Genomic DNA, 24189 nt, shown 5'->3' on the forward strand with positions numbered 1-24189 from the left:
CACGGGGGTCGGGGGGGGGGGGGCAAGGGGGTATCGGCTGAAATTCAGTAAAAGTTAAAAGTGCATTCGGGGAAAAAAATCTGATGTGAACATCACACGACTTCTATTACATTACGAAACTAAAAAGAAAAAAAATGAAAAACTTTAACGATCACTCAAGTTAAGTGACGTTTTCTGCGGTTAGTATCTGAACGGGTGACTGTCCGTTCCATTTACAAAGTAGTTACACTGTTACAGTCAAGTATCTGGCTGGAACAAGCTGAGAAATGATACTAGGAATATCTATAAGACTTCATCCCGTTACATACCTAATACCTACCATGCCTAGTTAGGTACATAATACATATTAATAACTTTTTGGACTCATCAGTCATCAGGGTAGGTACATACCTCTAAATAGATATTTACAGATTTCCACCCATTTCCCGGTTTTGGACCAATACTTTCTTTGGACCCTGGTTTTGGACCAATACTTTCTCATTATTATTATTATTATTTTTTTTTTTTAAAAGATGAGTGTTTCACCGCCATTTTTATTTCGTAGCAATGAAACAACTGCTACATTAGACGCATATGGTCTGTGTCGTAGCATGCCCATCCCGTAGAATGCCTCTCATCAGATGGGCGAGAAGAGACAAAATACTTCCCATTTAGGTGCTGGGTCAACACGAGAACACCAGAAAGTAACCCATTGAAATATTTGCAATTGAAAAACGATTACAAATTTTTGTCGATGGTGGGATTCGAACCCGGGACCTTCTGCATGGCAAGCAAGCGCGATCGATTTCGGGACAGCAAGACCTTCGTCCCCCTATCAAACATTGAAACCTCTCATGTCCGCTGAGAGTTAACACAGTGTCAAGGGTTTTCTTTTGACGTCATCGATGAGACACAGGTCAGTATTTCTCAAGGTGTGTCCAAACTTCGTCGTCCGGCCATCTATTAACGTCGGCCGATGTCGACTGAACCGTCCACACTGCCTCGACAACATAGTTTTATCTCGTCGATCGACTAAGTTTGGATCCACCTTCAAACTCTGCTTGGATTAAGTGAAAAAAAAAAAAAAAAAAAAAAAAAACTCTCTTTAGTTTTATCGGGTATTAAAATTTTGAACTAGGTTTGGACACACCTTCAAACTCTGCTTGGACTCTGTGGTATGATCGGGCATTAAAGTTCTGCCTTGCTTTTGGTATGAACTCAGAATAGGGTGAGTTACTGAAGAGGCGATATTTATGTGCTTCGTACGGCGCTTACATCAAAACGAGAAAAATCTTGGCATTTGAAACCGAAACCATAATTTTCGAAATCTTTTACTTTACTGGACACGTTCTGAAACTGTGAGCGTTGCCGAGGCGAAATGTCGTATAGGAAAGTGATACATTAATCAATAAAGAAATGCTCTATTCTATTGAACTGTTGGTACAATGGAACAACTTGTTCTAAGCTGACAATCTAAATAAAGCACTACTTATACTTATTAATCAATTATTTGTCAGTTGTTTGATTGTAAGTTAACAAAGGAAAGTGCCTGCTTAGTTATCTTGGAGGTTAGCGTGTCTCGTCTATTTCGTAAGCGCTATTAGGTCGCGGGTTCGCTTCCCACCCGGGGTGGATTTTATCCTAAACAGATGGATAGGGTTCGTTCTCGGTACGGCTGGCTTTCTCCTATCTTGCCCTTCTCTTATTCAATTTCGGAACGATAAGGCCTCAGCAGTTACAGTTCCCTCTATCCTTTATCAAACCGTCAAGTATGATTGAACTACAATTTTACATAGACTGCAATATCTACCTACTAGATTCCTAGATATTTTTACTTTCTGTTACACTAGTATAGCGAGCTATAGGTACTAGTTTTTGTATCATATATGAGAGTTATAAAATTCTTTTCCATCCCAAAGAAGTAGAAAAGAGCAGAACAAATTTGATGACCGCCACGCACGCTCAGACCGTCTGACGGGCGTAGGTCTCGAGGTTTTTCCGCCACACACGTTCCAGACTGTGGTCTGTCAGACTGTCTGACTGATAGAGATTTTCGCCTCAGCAGCGAGCAACTTTTTTCAAGTGGACATTTTATCAAAAAAATGTTCCACACACATATAGAAAGCGAGGAGAGGAAAGCAAACTTTTCTATCTGAAAATTATTTGGATAAAAAAAACTTTCCGAGGTTCTAATAGTTTTTCCTAGGTGTGTTTCCTCACAAGGGCTAGCTAGTATTGAAGGAAAAGTGAAATTGAGGAGCTGGGTGCAAAAAGGGAAATATGGATTTTTTGCCCTTTTTGCGTAAAACGGTTTTTTGAATAAAACGTGGTGCGCTCTTTCTTCCAGCGTTTGAACTGCAGTGATAACTTTTTTTTCGATAAGTTACACCGTTTTTTGTAAACATACTTTTCAAGGATTTTGATGAAAAATTGAAAACTTTAAAGTTAAATATCTCAGTTTGATGATTTTCATTTATTGCCCTTTTTGCACCCAGCTCCTCAATTACAAATGAATAGGGTGCAATAGTCCTATACATACTGGACTCCGCACACAAGAATTTCGTCAGAAACGACCCCCATTTGAATGTAATAACTAATATTGCAAATGAATACACATGTTTTTTAACAATATTTAATAAAAGTTCGCCAGTCTCTGGTTAGCTTGGAGGGTGGCCCGTCAGCCTCGTAAGCATTAGGTCGGGGGTTCGATTCCGCCCGAGGGAATTTTATCCTAAGCCGATAAGGTTTGTTCTCGGAACGGCTGGCTGAATCTTATCCTGTCCTTCTTCTCTCTTCGCATTCGGGTTGATGAGACCTTAGCAGTTACAGTTCCCTCTATCAAACCTAAAAAAATACCTCAGTCCAAAAACTATATCGTCGCCTAGTAATTAGGTCGCGGGTTCGATTCCGCCCGAGGGAATTTTATCCTAAGCCTATAAGGTTTGTTCTCGGAACGGCTGGCTGAATCTTATCCTGTCCTCTCTTCGCGTTCGGGTTGATGAGACCTTAGCAGTTACAGTTCCCTGTATCAAACCTAAAAAAATACCTCAGTCCAAAAACTATATCGTCGCCTAGTAAACAGGAGGGCGTGGGTTCAATCCCAGTCGAGGTATGAAATTTTGTCCTCAATAAAATTTGAGAATTTGACCACAATAATACCTAATAAATAGGTAAAGAGACTTTTTCAGTCCTATGTGAGCAGTATAAAAAATAAGCACTACTATTACTATGATAGGCCTCGTGAGAAGTGTGCTGTATCCAAACCGTCTTCGGCATTTTATTACACTTTAATTTTTATTACAACTTTTGGAGAGCATAGGTAAAGAGACTTTTCAGTCCTATGTGAGCAGTATAAAAAATAAGCACTACTATTATATACTATATGATAGGCCTCGTGAGAAGTGTGCTGTATCCAAACCGTCTTCGGCATTTTATTACACTTTAATTTTTATTACAACTTTTGGAGAGCAGAAAAAAAAACTTAAAGCCCAGAAAAAAACTTCGAGACCATTATTACAGTCTGAATAGAACGGTAGGCTCTTTAAATACAAGCACCAAACTCTTTGAATTTTATACATCTAAAATTTATTCTACGTGAAAAGGCAGTGGCGAAGGTTGGGTGGCAGAGTCGGAGTCACTGAAGTAAGGCAACGTTGAGTAGGACTGATAGTATCCTAAACAGATAAGGTTCGTTTTCTTCCCCCGCCCCGTGTTCAAACGGGGTTGACGTTTTTCGTTAGCCTCTCAATCAGCCCTAGTTAGGATAATTACTTTGGGCTGACATTTGGTTTTGGCTACAAAAATTTTACAAGTGGATGCCCTTCGGACCCAGCATTTGCTATTTCTTTGGCAAGGGAAATTTCAGGCTGGGTATCCTCCCTGTTTCAGTGCAATGGTCCTAAACTAAAATGGACGCGGCACACAACGGATCAGGAAAAGACCGCCTTAACATCTTCCCTGTTTAAAGTCCTCCAGCCAGACCTTCTTAATTTCTATCTAGTAATAAACAATATCTAGATATTGTTAGCTGAATCTGTTGAGAGGTCATTTTATTTGATCTTCGCCCAAGCCTATAGCATTGATAAATCAGTTTCCATTCGGAATCAAGATTTACCGGTATTTTTAAATCGATTTATCTCGGTATCTAGAAGCCGTAGAAGGAAAAGAAAAATTCCGTTGGTCCTCATTTTTCCTCCTCTATGACTTTGAAACATCACCCAAGTAAGCGCAGATCTATTCTCCTCTTGTTCATTTCTTGTCCCCATATTCCCCATATCTCTCCTATACGTTATCGTAATAATATTTTGTTTATTATCTAATAACTATTGGTTATTTTGAGCCTCATTGAATTGCGTTATTTTCTCGTGTGTTCCAGGCCCAAGAGTGGCTCCATGTTGTTGTATTCGAGAAAGAAGGTGCGCTACAGACGGGATGGCTACTCCATATCTCTCCTATAAGTTAGCGTAATAATATTTAGTTTATTATCTAATAACTATTGGTTATTTTGAGCCTCATTGAATTCCGTTATTTTCTCGTGTGTTCCAGGCCCAAGAGTGGCTCCATGTTGTTGTATTCGAGAAAGAAGGTGCGCTACAGACGGGATGGCTACTGCTGGAAGAAGAGGAAGGACGGAAAGACCACACGGGAAGATCACATGAAGCTCAAAGTTCAGGGAACCGAGGTGAGTCACCAGAACATCCCGGGTTCGATCCCCGCCATCGACAAAAAAAAGAAAAAAAAAATGCTCTCGGACGTACAAGTATTTCCATTTTAAATATTTCAACGGATTACTATTTGGTGTTCTCGTGTTGACCCATCACCTAAATGAGATGTATTGTTCCTCATATTGCTTATCTGATGAAAGGCATACTACGGGATGGGCATGCTACGACACAGACCACATGCGTCTATTTTTTTTTTTATTTATTTACGGGATTTGAATCCCATTTTTACATCAAATAACATGGACAAATGAAAATTAAGTAAAATTAAAAATAAATTGAACAAAAGCTACCTAAAGTTATGAAATAGGTAACTACAAAACTTATTACCTTTATATGATACAATGGATACACGTTCCGGTTTTGATCTTATCCGACTCGATTGCTCTCGGACGTACAAGTATTTCCATTTTAAATATTTCAACGGATTACTATTTGGTGTTCTCGTGTTGACCCATCACCTAAATGAGATGTATTGTTCCTCATATTGCTTATCTGATGAAAGGCATACTACGGGATGGGCATGCTACGACACAGACCACATGCGTCTATTTTTTTTTTTATTTATTTACGGGATTTGAATCCCATTTTTACATCAAATAACATGGACAAATGAAAATTAAGTAAAATTAAAAATAAATTGAACAAAAGCTACCTAAAGTTATGAAATAGGTAACTACAAAACTTATTACCTTTATATGATACAATGGATACACGTTCCGGTTTTGATCTTATCCGACTCGAGTTTCGTCCATCTCCGTGGACTCCGAGTCGGATAAGATCAAAACCGGAACGTGTATCCATTGTATCATATAAAGGTAATAAGTTTTGTAGTTACCTATTTCATAACTTTAGGTAGCTTTTGTTCAATTTATTTTTAATTTTACTTAATTTTCATTTGTCCATGTTATTTGATGTAAAAATGGGATTCAAATCCCGTAAATAAATAAAAAAAAAAATAGACGCATGTGGTCTGTGTCGTAGCATGCCCATCCCGTAGTATGCCTTTCATCAGATAAGCAATATGAGGAACAATACATCTCATTTAGGTGATGGGTCAACACGAGAACACCAAATAGTAATCCGTTGAAATATTTAAAATGGAAATACTTGTACGTCCGAGAGCAATTTTTTTTTGTCGATGGCGGGGATCGAACCCGGGATGTTCTGGTGACTCACCTCGGTTCCCTGAACTTTGAGCTTCATGTGATCTTCCCGTGTGGTCTTTCCGTCCTTCCTCTTCTTCCAGCAGTAGCCATCCCGTCTGTAGCGCACCTTCTTTCTCGAATACAACAACATGGAGCCACTCTTGGGCCTGGAACACACGAGAAAATAACGCAATTCAATGAGGCTCAAAATAACCAATAGTTATTAGATAATAAACAAAATATTATTACGATAACGTATAGGAGAGATATGGGGAATATGGGGACAAGAAATGAACAAGAGGAGAATAGATCTGCGCTTACTTGGGTGATGTTTCAAAGTCATAGATGGAAAAGTATTTACAATTCCATATTTTGATATGATTCGTCCAAATTTAAAATTCTGCTTTTCCATTGAAAATATGGAATTGTAAATACTTTTCCATACTTTGGTGATTTAGGGCACAGGAGACACCTATTAGCCACTTTAAATAAAGCCTTTAAAAAAGAAATGAGCGTTACATTAATGTTCACTGAAAACCTCATTCCAGAACCCGGACATAGTGCTGGTCCACTATCTGAACGTCCCCTACCCGGCAGACGACAACAAGCTAGCTGTAATGACGCCTAGCCTCGCTCTGTGGGCGGATAAGAAGGAGTGGAGCAAGGAGGAGCTTATCTCCCAGCTGAGGCCGATGTGTGAGTGCCCCTCCTCTTCACAGTCACGTTATGGTGTGTGTGGGTGTTGTGGTGGGCGTGTCTCCACGAGTTCCTTTTTCTTGATTGGTGCATGCTTCGCCCCGCCTTCTGTCCGTTTTTATTTTATTTTTGATTTGTGTATTATGATCCCTCCTATTTTTTCTTTCCTTTCTGATTGGTGCATTGCTTGGTCCGTGCTTGTACTGTGACCCCGCCTCCTATAATTCTTGTTTTTTTTGTACCTCCCCCGGCTTATAAGCTCTTTTTTTTACTTTCTATTGTTATTTTACTAATACCTAGGTAATGCTTGTAAATGTATTTTTTAATCGTTAATTTTTTCTTTCAATATCTTACCTGTAACCTTGAGCTTCTGTGTATCACTTGTATGTAATTTTAATGCACATCCCCCCCCCCTTAGTATTTTAGGGTTGACAACAAATGAAGTTTCAATTTAATAATACTTATCTCCCCATTTACTTATTTGGCCAGTAGTAGGTAATGGTGACTAGTTAAGCTATATGTGAGAGAAAGAATAAGAAGAAGAAGAAGAAGAAGAAGAAGAAAAAAAAAAAAAAAAAAAAGTAATATTGGGTTGTGATTACTAGTCTTCTGACTAAATCTATTAGGGTATCCGATAACATCAATGGAGGAGTTGCAATTCGGAAAATATTATAATTAAAAGGTCGATTCCTACGTAAAAAGTTGTGAAAAATCCAAATCTGAAGTCGAAACTCCCAAAAAGTAACTTTAAAAGGTCGAAAATTCAATTTTTAATTGCCGTTCTAATTAAAAAGTTCCTATTTTTTTTTAATCCACCAATTTTTATCACATGATAAATTTATGTGATCGAGAATATAAGATTGAAATTCCTTTATGGATTCAAGAGATCAAACGTACGCGTATCTATTTGAGCGAATTATAATTTTCGTTTGATAAATCCCTCGTTGTTATAAAGCTTAGATTACAGTAACTACAAGCATTTTTTTGACGAGTAGGTAGGTATTTTTTTTTCCATAGGTCATACCTCTCTGTTATGAATAGATGCAAGGCCTAGGTTAGGTATTTCCTATGCAGTCTATTTCCAAAGAAGCAATGAACCAAGAAATAACGCATTGGTTCAGTATCATGATGGATAAGGATAGGCTATTGTAGGTAATATGTACATATATTCATTTTTACTTTTTTTTTAAAGGATATTATGTAATAGGTATAAGTAGTTATGTATTTTAAAAGGTTAAGATCGAAGAGGTTTGATCAAGGGAACTGGAGGTAACAACGGATGTCTTATACTGTCCCTAAATCGAAGAGCGAAGAAGGAGCATTATCTATGTGACTATTTGTTTGTGATAAAATTTGCCTCGGACTTAAAACGAACTCGCAATTTGGGGCTTACAAGGAAGACGCGCTACCTCCCAAACTAACTAAGCTGGATTTTTTTCTTCAAAGCATTGATACACCAATATTTATTTTCTTTAATTTGGACCGATCCCCATCAAAATAGTTCTTTTCCAGTCACTAAAGACCCTAGCACCCTAGCAGTTATCTTTACTCACTTTCCGTGTCCGGTTATGACTAAATTGAACCTCCCTAGTGTTACAACACACTGATTACTTTATTTAAGATGAAAAACCAGTCACAGGCTGACATCTTATTTATTTATTTGTTCTAATAAACAAATTTTTATTTATTTCTGCATTAATTGGCAATATGCGACGGCTAATCTTTCTACCACCAGTTTTGATAAATTGATCTCCTTATAAATTAGCAGTTTATACTGTGACTTTTGACTTTGAAGTTTGGTTGCTTTCCACCAGACACCAACCTCAGTGGTGCAGTGGTTAACGCGTTGGAATTCGGTTTTAGAGGTTGATGGTTGGAGTCCAAGTCATAAATTTTTTCTAAGTGTAAGAATTGGGGAACGATATTTGTGACAAGCACTTAATTAAGTATGCTTCACTTTTTTAAGTACTTCCTCCACACTAATGCTTCCTTTCCTTTTCCTTCCACTTACTTCCGTTTCAAACACCCTCTTGCGAAGCTCATGAGTGATTTACAGTGACGTAACTCTGATTATTCATTTCACCAGACGGCGGAGACAGTGGAGGCTATCGTGGGTCAACTGATGGAGAAGCAGAGGCACATTCGCGCGGCCGCTGCTCTGGAGTGTGGCTGTCCAGATTCTACCTGCTCCGATGGCAAATCCTGCACGCAGCCAATCCGACGGATCACGCCCGCCAAACAGAGCCACTCCAAGAACCAGAGTAGCTCGGATAGCAACCAGGTGTCGTCTACCACGGGGTCTACGGGTCTCCTTATGCCGACGGCGTCGACTCGACAGCAACATGTCTTTCAACAGCCTTCCAGTGTTCAGGTAAATGTCGTGGGTTCCATCCGATTTTTTTCCGAATGTCCTGTGGGCAATGCAATTTAAATGTAAGGGTTCCCACTACACACGACACGATTTTTTTTTCCCAAACGACAATTAGGAACGGGCCTCTAAAAAGGTGGTCAGTACATTAACCACCGCCCTTTAAAGAGTTAAGAGTAACAGTAAACTCGATCTTTGCCAGCCTAGTTAGCTTAGTTGGTAGTGCGTCTGCCTTGTAAGCGCTAGGCCGCGGGTTCAATTCCCGCCTGGGGCGGATTTTGATAATGTCCGTTCTTGGACCGGCTGGCTTTCTCCTATTCTGTCTTCCTTCTCTCTTCGATTTTCGGGACGATAAGACCATAACAGTTACAGTTCCCTCTGTCAAACCTCTTTAAAAAAAAAAAAAATTTTAAGCCTTGACTGATCCCAAAATTTTGACTCCATCTCGAAGCGGTTTTGGACTTGGTCCGCTCTGCCTCTTAGCTATTCATATCTTTATGTGGGTAGGTAGCTTTTGTTATTAAATATGTTTATATTAGACATCCTAGGTTATAAAGTTATGAAATAGGTAACTACAAAACTTATTACCTTTATAATATGATACAATGGATACACGTTCCGGTTTTGATCTTATCCGACTCGAGTTTCGTCCATCTCCGTGGACTCCGAGTCGGATAAGATCAAAACCGGAACGTGTATCCATTGTATCATATTATAAAGGTAATAAGTTTTGTAGTTACCTATTTCATAACTTTATAACCTAGGATGTCTAATATAAACATATTTAATAACAAAAGCTACCTACCCACATAAAGATATGAATAGCTAAGAGGCAGAGCGGACCAAGTCCAAAACCGCTTCGAGATGGAGTCAAAATTTTGGGATCAGTCAAGGCTTAAAATAGATAGTCCCCTTTTGTCCCCACTTTCACCTCAATACAACACTAATTAAATGTAGAAGTTGTTTCATTGCTACGAAATAAAGACTTCGGTGAAACACTTTTGCCTTTTTAACTGTAGAACTGAGGATGAGCGAGTTATCTAAAACAGTAATTTGTTTTGATTGTTCCAGTGTATTTACGGGTGCTATGTTCATTCTGCTATCTTGCCCACGTTTCATAGGCGATGCTATTGGCTTCTTCAGGTAAGAGTGTTGGGAAGGAGTGACTCTAACACTCGTATTTATGAACAAGAATGATCGTTCTTAGATCAGTCTCAAGCCAAAATTGACCAATCAAATGCCTTGAGATTAAAGAGCCAGCATTTTGTTCATAAATATGGGTGTTAAGGATTTCATCTGATCACGAGCTTTTTATTTCCCATTGATATTGATATTAAATCATTTATTTAACTCAATTGGACAGCGGTAAGCAGAAAAGAACCATCCAACAATGTATAAATATTTTAATCGACCAAAATATTTTTTTCACTTCCATTTCCCCTTGTTAATGGTTGAATGGAAGAGCTCCTTCTGGAGAACCCTGCTTTAGGAGCAGGGTTCTCCTGCCTAGCCCCAGTGCCCTAAATCACCAAAGTATGGAAAAGTATCTTACAAGTGTAATAGCCAATGGAAAAGCAGAATTTTAAATTTGGACGAATCATATCAAAATATGGAATTGTAAATACTTTTCCATACTTTGGTGATTTAGGGCACAGACGGACACTTCATGTCAACACAGCAGTGGTAGCTCAGGGACTGGTGGGTCCACCAAATCCTCGCTCTCCCAGGCGGCCCACCATTCCAGTTTCGATCTAGTCAAGGCGGAGAAGAGCTATGAAAAGCACCACCAACAGCAGAGCGAGACATCAGCCGCCAAAACAACCAAAGCCGCTAAATCCGCGTCTGAAACGTTTAGTTATGGTGGCTCTGGGGGCATGTCTCTGGATTTGACGCAGGAAGATATTCAGAAGTATATCCCCAGGTAAGATGTGGGAATTAAAGGAGACATTTTCAATATATCAAGTTTTTGTTGGAGTTCCTTTTTATGATGTAAGTATGTTAAAGAATAAATAATGGAGTTCCATTATCCTAAGCATTCAAGGTTCGTTCTCGGAACGGCTGGCTTTCTCCTATCCTGTCTGCCTTCTCTTTGCGATTTCGGGACGATAAAACCTCAGCAGTTACAGTTCCCTATTAAACCTAGTAAATCACACATGACCTTGATGTTTTGCATATGTACATCGAACAAACAAGCAGACAGACTGACCAACAAACAACACAAAGTAACAAACAAAAGAACATTTAGTCAAACACAGACAACCAAAGAACAGGCAAATGTTTACAAACAGACAAACAAACGAACAAATAAACAGACAGACAGGCTGATCAACGAACAAACAAACTAACGAACAGACAGTCAAACACAAACAAACACAGACAAAGAATAGTACACAGAAAAAAGACGGAAGAACACGCGAAGACCGAAGGATACCAAAACGAAAAGTTACACAGATATTACAATTAAAAATATATACCGAATTTGTCACAAAAACGTTAAAACATTGAAAATCCCTAATTTTCGAACACTTTGTTCATAGTTCGTGGGTGTCGTTTTCAGCTCGTTGTTGTGCTCGAGATGTCCATGATAAAGTAAGTCTAATTAATGTATTGACCGTTGACCGTTGCAATGAACTCTCAAGAATACGTAAGATTTACAGACAAAGAAACAAACAAATAAACTAACAAACAAACGAAGAGACAGACAATCAAACAAACAGACGAACAAACAAACAAACAAACAATTTATTTATGTACATCTCCGCAGTGCGGGTGGCGGCAAGGATGAAGGTTTGATTAATCCGATGGAGTTCATAGACGTTGCCATTTCACCGCTGTCATCGGATGATGTGTTTGTCAACCTGGATGCGTTCGACATGTTGTCAGATTTCCCGGACTTCGACTGTCTCGAGTCTTCAGTTGGCAACACTGCTTCCGGATCTCACGCAGGTATGTGATTGAAAAATGAATTATGCTTTAATATTGCATATTTATTTGTAAACTCTACCTATGAAGTACCTATTATAAGACCTTGTTTAGACTGCGGGAGTAAAGGGACTTTTCAGTCTCATTCTGGCAGGATAAACAAGATATATTCTATTCTATTCTATCCAGTTGTCTACCTTTTTCAACTGCTTTTTCGTCCTTTCGAAAGATTTCCCCCCCTCCCCCCAAAAAAGTTTTTGTAAGAATCAATCTTTCATGAATAATAATTAAATATTTACCCAAATCCCAATTTTATATCCTCTGTTGTATTGGTTTTCTCTTTATTTAATCTTTTTATGGCTGGGTCTACAAAGTGAGTTTAAATCCGGTTGAGTTAAACTCTTGAATGAAGCAATCTGATTGGCTGTCGAGGCCGAACGACCATAAGGGTTAATCCAGAATGGGTTAACCCGACACGCTCGAAACTTGTAGAATCAAACCAAAATTTCGTACCGCTTGAGCCTGGTGAAACGTCAACAGGCGATACAGCTTTTGTTCTCTTGTGGTTACCAACGAGTCAATAGCGCTCTTGTGTCCTTTGTTTCGGTGGATCTTACCTGTACGTCCAGTATAGTGTCAAATTTTGTGGTTCGCCTAGAACCTATCATAAAGTTCTGATTTCGATTACCAAGAGTGAACAACGCTCCTGTGTCTTTTGTCTCTGTGAATTTTACCTATGCGTCTAGTATAGTGTCAATTTTTTGGTGAAGTTCGTCTAGAACCTATCATAAACCTTCTACTTTGAGAAGCCTTTTGGTGAACATTTATCCGTCAAAAGTCGTGCGGCCGAGGCATTTTCCCCTCAATTTGTTGTAAATAAAAGTACCTACCTACTGTGAAAACTTTAAGGGATTTCGCGTTCGCGTAGCATAGGGACGTAACACTCTCTCCTTTTCCTCCTTGGTTACGTGTGGGTAAGATCAGGTCAAATTTTATAATGTTTAAAAAAGAAGATTACTGCAGGTAAGCCTTTCCATGTTCCCTTATTTTGTGTCTTCTAATTATTTCTCTTGAAAATGGGCTTGGACTATCACAATGCACGGACATCTCCTTTCTGTGATACAGTCCACTAGTGTAAAATTATCATAATCTAACGAAGGCCATAACAGTTTGTTTGTGCGCGTTTCTGCGCATTTTGACGTGAAATCTGACGTCCCAACTCTTTGAACTTTTTCATTAGAACGGCAATTAAAAATAGTCGACAAGCAACTAAGAGAGGATAATTGAAATAATAGATTAGTTGCGCTTACTTGGGTGATGCTTCAAAGTCATAGAGCAGGAAAAATGAGGATCAACGGAATTTTTCTTTTTCTTCTACGACTTCTAGATAACGAGATAAATCGATTTAAAAAATACCGGTAAATCGTAAAGTTTGACGTCACGGCATACGCTCCCGTAGGCGATGACGTCATAATTCATGACTTCCGCTTCGTTTGTGTCGAGGCCAAACGACCATAAGGGTTAATCCAGAATGGGTTAACCCGACACGCTCGAAACTTGTAGAATCAAACCAAAATTTCGTGTTTCTGCGCATTTTGACGTGAAATCTGACGTCCCAACTCTTTGAACTTTTTCATTAGAACGGCAATTAAAAATTAAATTTTCGACCTTTTAAAGTTACTTTTTCGGAGTTTTATTTGGATTTTTCACAACTTTTTACGTAGGAATCGACCTTTTATTAATAATAATTTTCCCAATTGCAACTCCTCCATTGGATAATTATTTGGATTTTCACAACTTTTTACGTAGGAATCGACCTTTTATTAATAATATTTTCCCAATTGCAACTCCTCCATTATAAATATCAATCGAACTCATGCGGATACCTTGAAAGTTTTATTTTATTAATTGTTCACTCAATTTTGATTGATATTTATCAAAAATGGTTACAATACCGCTGCCACCCATCGACCGTGTCCCGTTTATGCATTCTTAGTTTAAGAAGACCCAGTGTGCCTAGGCATGTGTTGGGTCTTTTTTGTTATTATCCAATATCTATTTATAATTCTATTCATTCTAGGTATATTTTATTCTAACCTACCTCGGTGGTGTAGTGGTCAAGGCGCTCGCCTGGTAAACAGGAGGGCGTGGGTTCAATCCCAGCCGAGGTATGGAATACCAAATTAAAAATAAATTGAACAAAAGCTACCTACCCACATAAAGATATGAATGGCCAAGAGGCAGAGCGGACCAAGTCCAAAACCGCTTCGAGATGGAGTCAAAATTTTAGGATCAGTCAAGGCTTAAAAATAGATACCTAGTCCCCTTTTGTCCCCACTTTCACCACAATACAACACTAATTACAACACTAATCACTAATTAAATGTAGAAGTTGTTTCATTGCTACGAAATAAAGACTTTGGTGAAACACTTTTGCCACTTTTGAGGATGAGCGAGTTATCTAAAACAGTAATTTGTTTTGATTGTTCCAGTGTATTTACGGGTGCTATGTTCATTCTGCTATCTTGCCTACGTTTCATAGGCGATGCTATTGGCTTCTTCAGGTAAGAGTGTTGGGAAGGAGTGACTCTAACACCCATATTTATGAACAAAATGCTGGCTCTTAAGTTCGTGCTAAGCATAGTCTCAAGGCATTTGATTGGTCAATTTTGACTTGAGACTGATCTAAGAACGATCATTCTTGTTCATAAATACGAGTGTAAGAATCATGTACTAAGCTAGGTATATTGTGTTGAAAACTTTGAAATTAGGATACCTGGTACCTACTTAATACCACAAGCACCATCCCCAAAAGTAATTTAATTCAAAATGCATGAAAAAGTCATTAAATTCTCGGGGTTGCTGTCGCTTATTTCGATAGATTGAGTGATTTCGCGGGATTGAACCTAAGAAATAATAGAGCTTACTGCTTTTATGTATTTTAGGTAATTATTAGCTTTTTCGTGCCCACTTAATTATGTCCGCCTGATAAAAAGATTTCTCGTTTTGGCAAACTGAGCGCTGAACAGACGTCATTTCATGAAGTATATCTCTCAATTCTTTAATTATGCGCCCAGCAGCATTCACTTTCCATTCATTCGAGAGTACTTCGTCTAGGTAACTGGTCCAAGTCTTGACTTTTTCGTGCCCACTTAATTATGTCCGCCTGATAAAAAGATTTCTCATTTTGGCAAACTGAGCGCTGAACAGACGTCATTTCATGAAGTATAATCTCTCAATTCTTTAATTATGCGCCCAGCAGCATTCACTTTCCATTCATTTGAGAGTACTTCGTCTAGGTAACTGGTCCAAGTCTTGAAGTATTTCAAGTTGGTCTTGTTTTTCTTTTATTTGTTCGGAAGTAGTTCGCTAAGGTTCCTGTATTTGGTTGGTTGTGTTGTATTAGTTTTCCTGTTCTTGAAGTAAGTATTACAAGTTGGAGGTTTATTTTCCATTAATTTGTTCTGAAGTAATTCGCTCAGGTAACTGTTCCAAGTCTTAAAGTTTTTCAAGTTGCGCTAGGTAAAGGAAACTGTTGTCAAGTCGCGAAGTAGGTATTAGAAGTTGGAGCTAATTTGATTGGAAAGCTGATGAGTAAGTTGTCTTTTCCACATGGCTTTATTATTTAACATGATATTATTTTTTCCGTGTTCGGAAGTAGTTCGCTAAGGTTCCTGTATTTGGTTGGTTTTGTTGTATTAGTTTTCCTGTTCTTGAAGTAAGTATTACAAGTTGGAGGTTTATTTTTCATTAATTTGTTCTGAAGTAATTCGCTCAGGTAACTGTTCCAAGTCTTACAGTTTTTGAAGTTGCGCTAGGTAAAGGTAACTGTTGTCAAGTCACGAAGTATTAGAAGTTGGAGCTAATTTGATTGGAAAGCTGATGAGTAAGTTGTCTTTTCCACATGGCTTTATTATTTAACACGAGATTATTTTTTCTTCTTTTTTTTTTTCTAATCCACCAATTTTTATTATTACGTGATAGATTCATGTGTTCGAGAATATAAGATTGAAATTCTACATATTTCTAGACATGGTCTTCACTTGACTGGAGTGGATTATGGACTGTCCCCTATCTGATAGACGTTAAGAAACAAGACTAAAAGATAAAAGAACAGACGAGTTGATATATTTCGACCATTACTATGGCCATCTTCAGAACAACTAATGGTCGAAATATATCAACTCGTCTGTTCTTTTATCTTTTAGTCTTGTTTCTTAACGTCTATCAGATAGGGGACAGTCCATAATCCACTCCAGTCAAGTGAAGACCATGTCTAGAAATATGTATGATATCGTACTTGACCATTATCTCAAACTAAACAAGATTGAAATTCGTTTATGGATTCAAGAGATCAAACGTACGCGTATCTATATTTGAGCGAATTATAATTTTCGTTTGATAAATCCCCCGTTGTTATAAAGCTTAGATTACAGTAACTACAAGCATTTTTTTGACGAGTAGGTAGGTATTTTTTCCCATAGTTCATACCTCTCTGTTATGAATAGATGCAAGACCTAGGTATTTTCTAATGCAGTCTATTTCCAAAGAAGCAATGAACCAAGAAATAACGCATTGGTTCAGTATATCATGATGGATAAGGATAGGCTATTGTAGGTAATATGTACATATATTCATTTTTTTAAAGGATATGTAATAGGTAATACATAAGTAGTTATGTATTTTAAAAGGTTAAGATCGAAGAGGTTTGATCAAGGGAACCGAAGGTAACAGTGGATGTCTTACTGTCCCTAAATCGAAGAGCGAAGAAGGAGCATTATATGTTTGTGATAAAATTTGCCTCGGACTCGGAACTCGCAATTTAGGGCTTACAAGGCAGACGCGCTACCTCTCAAACTAACTAAGCTGGATTTTTTTCTTCAAAGCATTGATACACCACAATTTGCATGTTCGTTGTATTTTGACTTTTCAAGCGCACGTTAATTCATACTTGTTCTACTTACTCATGCATTAGCTATACCTACCTTATGATATTAAAAATGCAATATACCTAAGTTATTGTTCTAAATGCTAACTTATTAATTATTTGCACAAGTCATTTTTGTTCTGAAAGTGAGTGGGAGAGGGGGTTGGTATTTTAAACAAAGTAAAAACTAGTTAATACAGAAGGTCCTAAAAAAAGGAGTCTAGAATCAAGAGAGAAAAATCAAGAATATCTAGTACCTATGGAGATTAATAAATTTACTATGATGTGTTTATATTTTGTTTTCAGTTTACAGTGAAGACGATCCAAATCTAAACAATGAATTGGAAATCTCCGTAAGTGTAATATTAGGTTGCGATTACATCCCTAAGTCTTCTGACTAAATCTATTAGGGTATCCGATAACATCAATGGAGGAGTTGCAATTGGGAAAATATTATAATTAAAAGGTCGATTCCTACGTAAAAAGTTGTAAAAATCCAAATCTGAAGTCGAAACTCCCAAAAAGTAACTTTAAAAGGTCGAAAATTCAATTTTTAATTGCCGTTCTAATTAAAAAGTTATTTTGTTAACGGGACTGAAAAGTCTCTTCGTTCTTGAACAGAGGAAATGATTTTGTTAATGGGACTGAAAAGTCTCTTCGTTCTTGAACAGAGGAAATGATTTTGTCAATTTGCATGTTCGTCGTATTTTGACTTTTCAAGCGCACGTTAATTCATACTTGTTCTACTTACTCATACATTAGCTATACCTACCTTATGATATTAAAAATGCAATATACCTAAGTTATTGTTCTAAATACTAACTTTTTAATTATTTGCACAAGTCATTTTTGTTGTGAAAGTGAGTGGGAGAGGGGGTTGGTATTTTAAACAAAGTTAATACAGAAGGTCCTAAAAAAAGTCTAAAATCAAGAGAGAAAACTCAAGAATAACTATTATGAAGACTAGTAAATTTATTATGACATGTTTATATTTTGTTTTCAGTTTACAGTGAAGACGATCCAAATCTAAACAATGAATTGGAAATCTCCGTAAGTATTCGACTTATCATCAAGAATTTACCACAGTGAAAGCAGCACAGGTTGAGCTAGATTGCAATTTAGCCCACTATTCCCACAAAATTAAATATTTTAATAATTTTTTTAGCCAGCGGCGATGGCACGTTGAATACACCAGTTCCCAATGGATCACTGCAGTTAAGCAACGTTGCGAGTGGTTAGTATCCGGATGGGTGACCATCTGGGCAATCGCGAGCTGCTGGCTTTCCCCGGCCCCACTCAAGCTGGGTGAGGTTCATTGGGTAGGCGGGTAGCTTGTAGCCGACCTTAATCACTGAATACTTTAGCAGTTATCCTTACTTACTTTCCGTGTCCGGTTATGACTAAATTGATCCTCTCCAGTGTATTTGCTTTTTCGTCACATTTCTGTATTAATTATTGACTATATATGACATAATGAAACTGTTAGCACCATGGGACAGTAGAAATAAGGTTAAATAAATGAAATATTTGCGTCGGTCATCGGTCAATCTTTCGACCATATAAATTGATCTCTTTTATACTTTCATGTGTGCTTAATGTACATCACCAGACGGCGGAAACAGTGGAGGCTATAGTGGGTCAACTGATGGAGAAGCAGAGGCACATTCGCGCCGCCGCTGCTCTGGAGTGTGGCTGTCCAGATTCTACCTGCTCCGATGGCAAATCTTGCACTCAGCCGATCCGACGGATCACGCCCGCCAAACAGAGCCACTCCAAGAATCAGAGTAGCTCGGATAGCAACCAGGTGTCGTCTACCACGGGGTCTACGGGTCTCCTTATGCCGACGGCGTCGACTCGACAGCAACATGTCTTTCAACAGCCTTCCAGTGTTCAGGTAAATGTCGTGGGTTCCAATCGATTTTTTTTCCGAACGTCCTGTGGGCAATGCGATTTAAACGAGAGGGTTCCCACTACACACGACACGATTTTTTTCCCGAACGACAATTAGGAACGGGCCTTAAGAAAAGAGTAACAGTAAACTCGATCTTTGCCAGCCTAGTTAGCTTAGTTGGTAGTGCGTCTGCCTTGTAAGCGCTAGGCCGCGGGTTCGATCAATGTCCTGTGGTCAATGCAATTTAAATGAGAGGGTTCCCACTACACACGACACGATTTTTTCCCCGAACGACAATTAGGAACGGGCCTTAAGATTAACAGTAAACTCGATCTTTTCATCAACACAATAAACTTTATTCCCGCCAAAATGTTTTGATCGCACCTATTTCATATGGATTTTCAGCAAAGCTCGATGTCGATCCAACTCTAGTATAAAAGCAGGGAACGACATTTGTGACAAGCATTTATGCTTAACACAATTAAAATTAACAATAACGCTCCCTTCCCTTCCCCTCTCGTTCCAGACTTCCACCAACTCCTCGTCTCCCCTCGTGGTGAGTCTGTCCCAACTGCAAGGCTCCAACGGGAGTGTGCTCATTCTCAACAGTGGCGGATCCCAACGTCCGGTGAAGGGTAACGCGTCCAATCGTATCAATCATACGTATCAGAGGTCCAGACATCCACTGGAGAGGCGGTCCCAGTCATCGCATAACATCACCGTCAAGCAAGAAGTCATGGAGGTGAGACGAAGCGAGGTTTCATTTTGGAACCACTGGTCCTAGGAAATTGTCTGGCTGGGGGGACGTTAAACAGAGGGTAGACCAGCTTAGTCTGGCTGAGGGACTTTAAATAGGGAGTATTTCCCTTGCTAAAGAAATAGCAAAGGTTAAGTGCGAAGGGTATCCACTCGTAAAATCTGTAGCCCAAAGCAATCACTGTAGTTAGAGCTGGTTGACGAAAAACGCCGACCCCGTCTGTACACGATAAAAGGCAAAGAATAAGAAGGCCTAGGAAATATAAAAGTAGTTGCAGTGAAAAATGGAATAATACCTTTTCCAATGTAATGACTTGGCTGAGAGCAGGATTATGAGTTGCTATAAATAAAGCAGCAAGCATGTGCAGGCGCTCGTCTTTTAGTAGCACGTAGTCGCCTGCAAAACCAAACCTCCAAACTAAAATACAGTAGAACCTCGATTACGAGTATATCAACTAATTAGGACCAAGGTAGTTGATGAAATCGAGGTTCTATATAAAAGTTATCCAGACATCCACTGGAGAGGCGGTCCCAGTCATCGCATAACATCACCGTCAAGCAAGAAGTCATGGAGGTGAGACGAAGCGAGGTTTCATTTTGGAACCACTTTGGTCCATTTTGGTCCTAGGAAATTGTCTGGCTGGGGGGACGTTAAACAGGGGGTAGACCTGCTTAGTCTGGCTGAGGGACTTTAAATAGGGAGTATTTCCCTTGCTAAAGAAATAGCAAAGGTTGAGTGCGAAGGGTATCCACTCGTAAAATCTGTAGCCCAAAGCAATCACTGTAGTTAGAGCTGGTTGACGAAAATTGCCGACCCCGTCTGTACACGATAAAAGGCAAAGAATAAGAAGTCCTAGGAAATATAAAAGTAGTTGCAGTGAAAAATGGAACAATACCTTTTCCAATGTAATAGCTTGGCTGAGAGCAGGATTATGAATTGCTATAAATAAAGCAGCAAGCATGTGCAGGCGCTCGTCTTTTAGTAGCGCATAGTCACCTGCAAAACCAAACCTAACTAAAATACAGTAGAACCTCGATTACGAGTATATCAACTAATTAGGACCAAGGTAGTTGATGAAATCGAGGTTCTATATAAAAGTTGATATAATCGAGGTTCTACTGTATGATAAAGACCCTTCATAAGTTCATACTACTAATAGTCCCGCGTCTACGCCTCCAATGTGTGGCGGGCCTTAAATTTTAAACTCAATTTTCTCACATTGTGAAACTCATGACGGCCTCTATCTTCCCCTTCAGACGGACACTTCATGTCAACACAGCAGTGGTAGCTCAGGGACTGGTGGGACCACCAAATCCTCGCTCTCCCAGGCGGCCCACCATTCCAGTTTCGATCTAGTCAAGGCGGAGAAGAGCTATGAAAAGCACCACCAACAGCAGAACGAGACAGCCGCCAAAACAACCAAAGCCGCCAAATCCGCGTCTGAAACGTTCAGTTATGGCGGCTCTGGGGGCATGTCGCTGGATTTGACGCAGGAAGATATTCAGAAGTATATCCCCAGGTAAGATGTGCGAATTATATGAAAATTTCCATTATCCTAAGCATTCAAGGTTTGTTCTTGGAACGGCTGGCTTTCTCCTTCTCTTTGCGATTTCGGGACGACGAAACCTCAGGAGTTACAGCTCCCTATGTAAATCGAACAAACAAACTGGAAGACAGACTGACCAACGAACAAACAAACTAACGAACAGACAGACAAACAAATAAACAGACGAACAAACAAACAAATAAACTAACAAACAAACAATTTATTTATTTCAGTGCTGGGGGTGGCAAGGACGAAGGTTTGATTAATCCGATGGAGTTCATAGACGTTGCCATTTCACCGCTGTCATCGGATGATGTGTTTGTCAATCTGGATGCGTTCGACATGTTGTCAGATTTCCCCGACTTCGATTGTCTCGAGTCTTCAGTTGGCAACACTGCTTCCGGATCTCACGCAGGTATGTGATTGAAAAATGAATTATGCTTTAATATTGCATATTTATTTGTAAACTCTACCTATGAAGTACCTATTATAAGACCTTGTTTAGACTGCGGGAGTAAAGGGACTTTTCAGTCTCATTCTGGCAGGATAAACAAGATATATTCTATTCTATTCTATCCAGTTGTCTACCTTTTTCAACTGCTTTTTCGTCCTTTCGAAAGATTTCCCCCCCTCCCCCCAAAAAAGTTTTTGTAAGAATCAATCTTTCATGAATAATAATTAAATATTTACCCAAATCCCAATTTTATATCCTCTGTTGTATTGGTTTTCTCTTTATTTAATCTTTTTATGGCTGGGTCTACAAAGTGAGTTTAAATCCGGTTGAGTTAAACTCTTGAATGAAGCAATCTGATTGGCTGAATTTTTCGGAATCAACCAATCAAATTTGCTTGATCAAAAAAATTAAATTCAAACGGAGTTTAAACTCACTTTGTGAACCCGGCCATTAATGAGTGATCGTTTAATTATATCAATAAAGAGCTGCTCTTTTAAATAAACTCTTGTATCAGCCAATCAGACTGCTTAATCCAAAAGTTAAATTCAAACAGAGTTATAAAACACTATTAAAATGTTACCATAATGGGTTACCTACTTCCTCTAAACTGGCCGTCTAAAAAAAGAAGGAAAAAAAAAAAAAAAAAAAACACTTCTTATTAGATTTTCAATATATCAAGTTTTTGTTGGAGTTCCTTTTTATGATGTATGTTAATGAATAAATGGAGTTCCATTATCCTAAGCATTTAAGGTTCGTTCTCGGAACTTCTCTTTGCGATTTCGGGACGATAAAACCTCAGGAGTTACAGTTCCCTATTAAACCTAGTAAATCACACATGACCTTGATGTTTTGCATATGTACATCGAACAAACAAGCAGACAGACTGACCAACAAACAAACAAAGTAAGAAACAAAAGAACAGTTAGTCAAACACAGACAACCAAAGAAATAAGCAGGCAAATGTTTACAAACAGACAAACAAACGAACAAATAAATAGACAGACAGACTGACCAACAAACAAACAAACTAACGACCAGACAGTCAAACACAAACAAACACAGACAAAGAATAGTACACAGAAAAAAGACGGAAGAACACGCGAAGACCGAAGGATACCAAAACGAAAAGTTACACAGATATTACAATTAAAAATATATACCGAATTTGTCACAAAAACGTTAAAACATTGAAAATCCCTAATTTTCGAACACTTTGTTCATAGTTCGTGGGTGTCGTTTTCAGCTCGTTGTTGTGCTCGAGATGTCCATGATAAAGTAAGTCTAATTAATGTATTGACCGTTGACCGTTGCAATGAACTCTCAAGAATACGTAAGATTTACAGACAAAGAAACAAACAAATAAACTAACAAACAAACGAAGAGACAGACAATCAAACAGACGAACAAACAAACAAACAATTTATTTATGTACATCTCCGCAGTGCGGGTGGCGGCAAGGATGAAGGTTTGATTAATCCGATGGAGTTCATATGAGGTATGGTATATTCTATTCGCTTGATCCCAGATATGTTGAACACTCTGTGTAGCATTTCATTTGATAGTCTAGAATTCTAGATAATGGAACTTCGCATGTTCACATGTAATTAAGCAAATCTTTTCTTATTTAAATAATGAAATAGTTTTGAATACTTTTTTCTCTCTTCTATTTAAGGACGAAAATAAAAACTAGTTAAATAATGAAAGTAGAAATTAACTCAAATATTGTACAGGGGGATTGAAATTTTTTGCAAATTGTGTTGGGTACCAATTTGCAACATATTTGCATTTTTTTTCCGCGCGTGGACTAAAAAGTAAGTGTGGTCATACATAAAGAGAGGAAATTATTTTGTTAATGGGACTGAAAAGTCTCTTCGTTCTTGAACAGAGGAAATGATTTTGTTAATGGGACTGAAAAGTCTCTTGGAGTTTATAGACGTTGCCATTTCACCGCTGTCATCGGATGATGTGTTTGTCAACCTGGATGCGTTCGACATGTTGTCAGATTTCCCGGACTTCGACTGTCTCGAGTCTTCAGTTGGCAACACTGCTTCCGGATCTCAAGCAGGTAATGATCGACCGACCGAAGTGAAGGCCAAGTTTTAATTCGGACTGTTTTAAATTTTACTGTTTCAATTGATTTTATTTGATAAATGATAACTTTATTGGCATGTTGAAAGTGGTTGTGTGGTGGTTGGAAGTGGAAGTGAAGAAAGTGGTTGAAACAAGAAGAAAATAATAACTACATAAATAACAGGTACTTTAAAGGGTACGTTTAGTGGTGACCTGCTTTTTCGACATGCAGAAAGTAGCGGGTTCGATGCCCACCAAGAAATTTGCACCCATATTTCGATTGTTCCGCGTAAATTTTAATCCTAAACAAGGTTCATTCTCGGAACGGCAGCCTTTCTACCATCCTCTCCTTCTCTATTCCATTTCGGGACGATAAGACCTCTGTAGTAGTTAGTCCCCTCTATACAACTTCTTAGGAGAAAAAAATAATAATAATAAAAATAAAAATTAAATAAAACAGACGAACAAACAAACAAACAAACAATTTATTTATGTACATCTCCGCAGTGCGGGTGGCGGCAAGGATGAAGGTTTGATTAATCCGATGGAGTTCATAGACGTTGCCATTTCACCGCTGTCATCGGATGATGTGTTTGTCAATCTGGATGCGTTCGACATGTTGTCAGATTTCCCCGACTTCGATTGTCTCGAGTCTTCAGTTGGCAACACTGCTTCCGGATCTCACGCAGGTATGTGATTGAAAAATGAAT

General features: G+C 38.6%; 1 protein-coding gene and 1 pseudogene across 1 annotated transcript in view; both read left to right on the plus strand.

Annotated features, from left to right (window-relative positions):
* Positions 1–24189, plus strand: part of LOC103506609 (calmodulin-binding transcription activator 1) — a gene marked incomplete at its 3' end in the record, with an annotated part of 79906 nt that overhangs the window by 32307 nt on the left and 23410 nt on the right. The window contains 11 exon segments of the mRNA XM_026821630.1: positions 4525–4660; positions 6382–6544; positions 17068–17114; positions 18371–18655; positions 19179–19394; positions 20666–20928; positions 21189–21370; positions 22633–22684; positions 22852–22899; positions 23341–23505; positions 23987–24168. Coding sequence (XP_026677431.1) covers positions 4525–4660; positions 6382–6544; positions 17068–17114; positions 18371–18655; positions 19179–19394; positions 20666–20928; positions 21189–21370; positions 22633–22684; positions 22852–22899; positions 23341–23505; positions 23987–24168 — 1739 coding nt within the window.
* On the plus strand, positions 17926–18043 carry LOC113466324 (annotated as a pseudogene).

Source organism: Diaphorina citri, unplaced genomic scaffold (assembly GCF_000475195.1).
Source record: "Diaphorina citri unplaced genomic scaffold, Diaci psyllid genome assembly version 1.1 scaffold250, whole genome shotgun sequence".
Classification (NCBI taxonomy): domain Eukaryota; kingdom Metazoa; phylum Arthropoda; class Insecta; order Hemiptera; family Psyllidae; genus Diaphorina; species Diaphorina citri.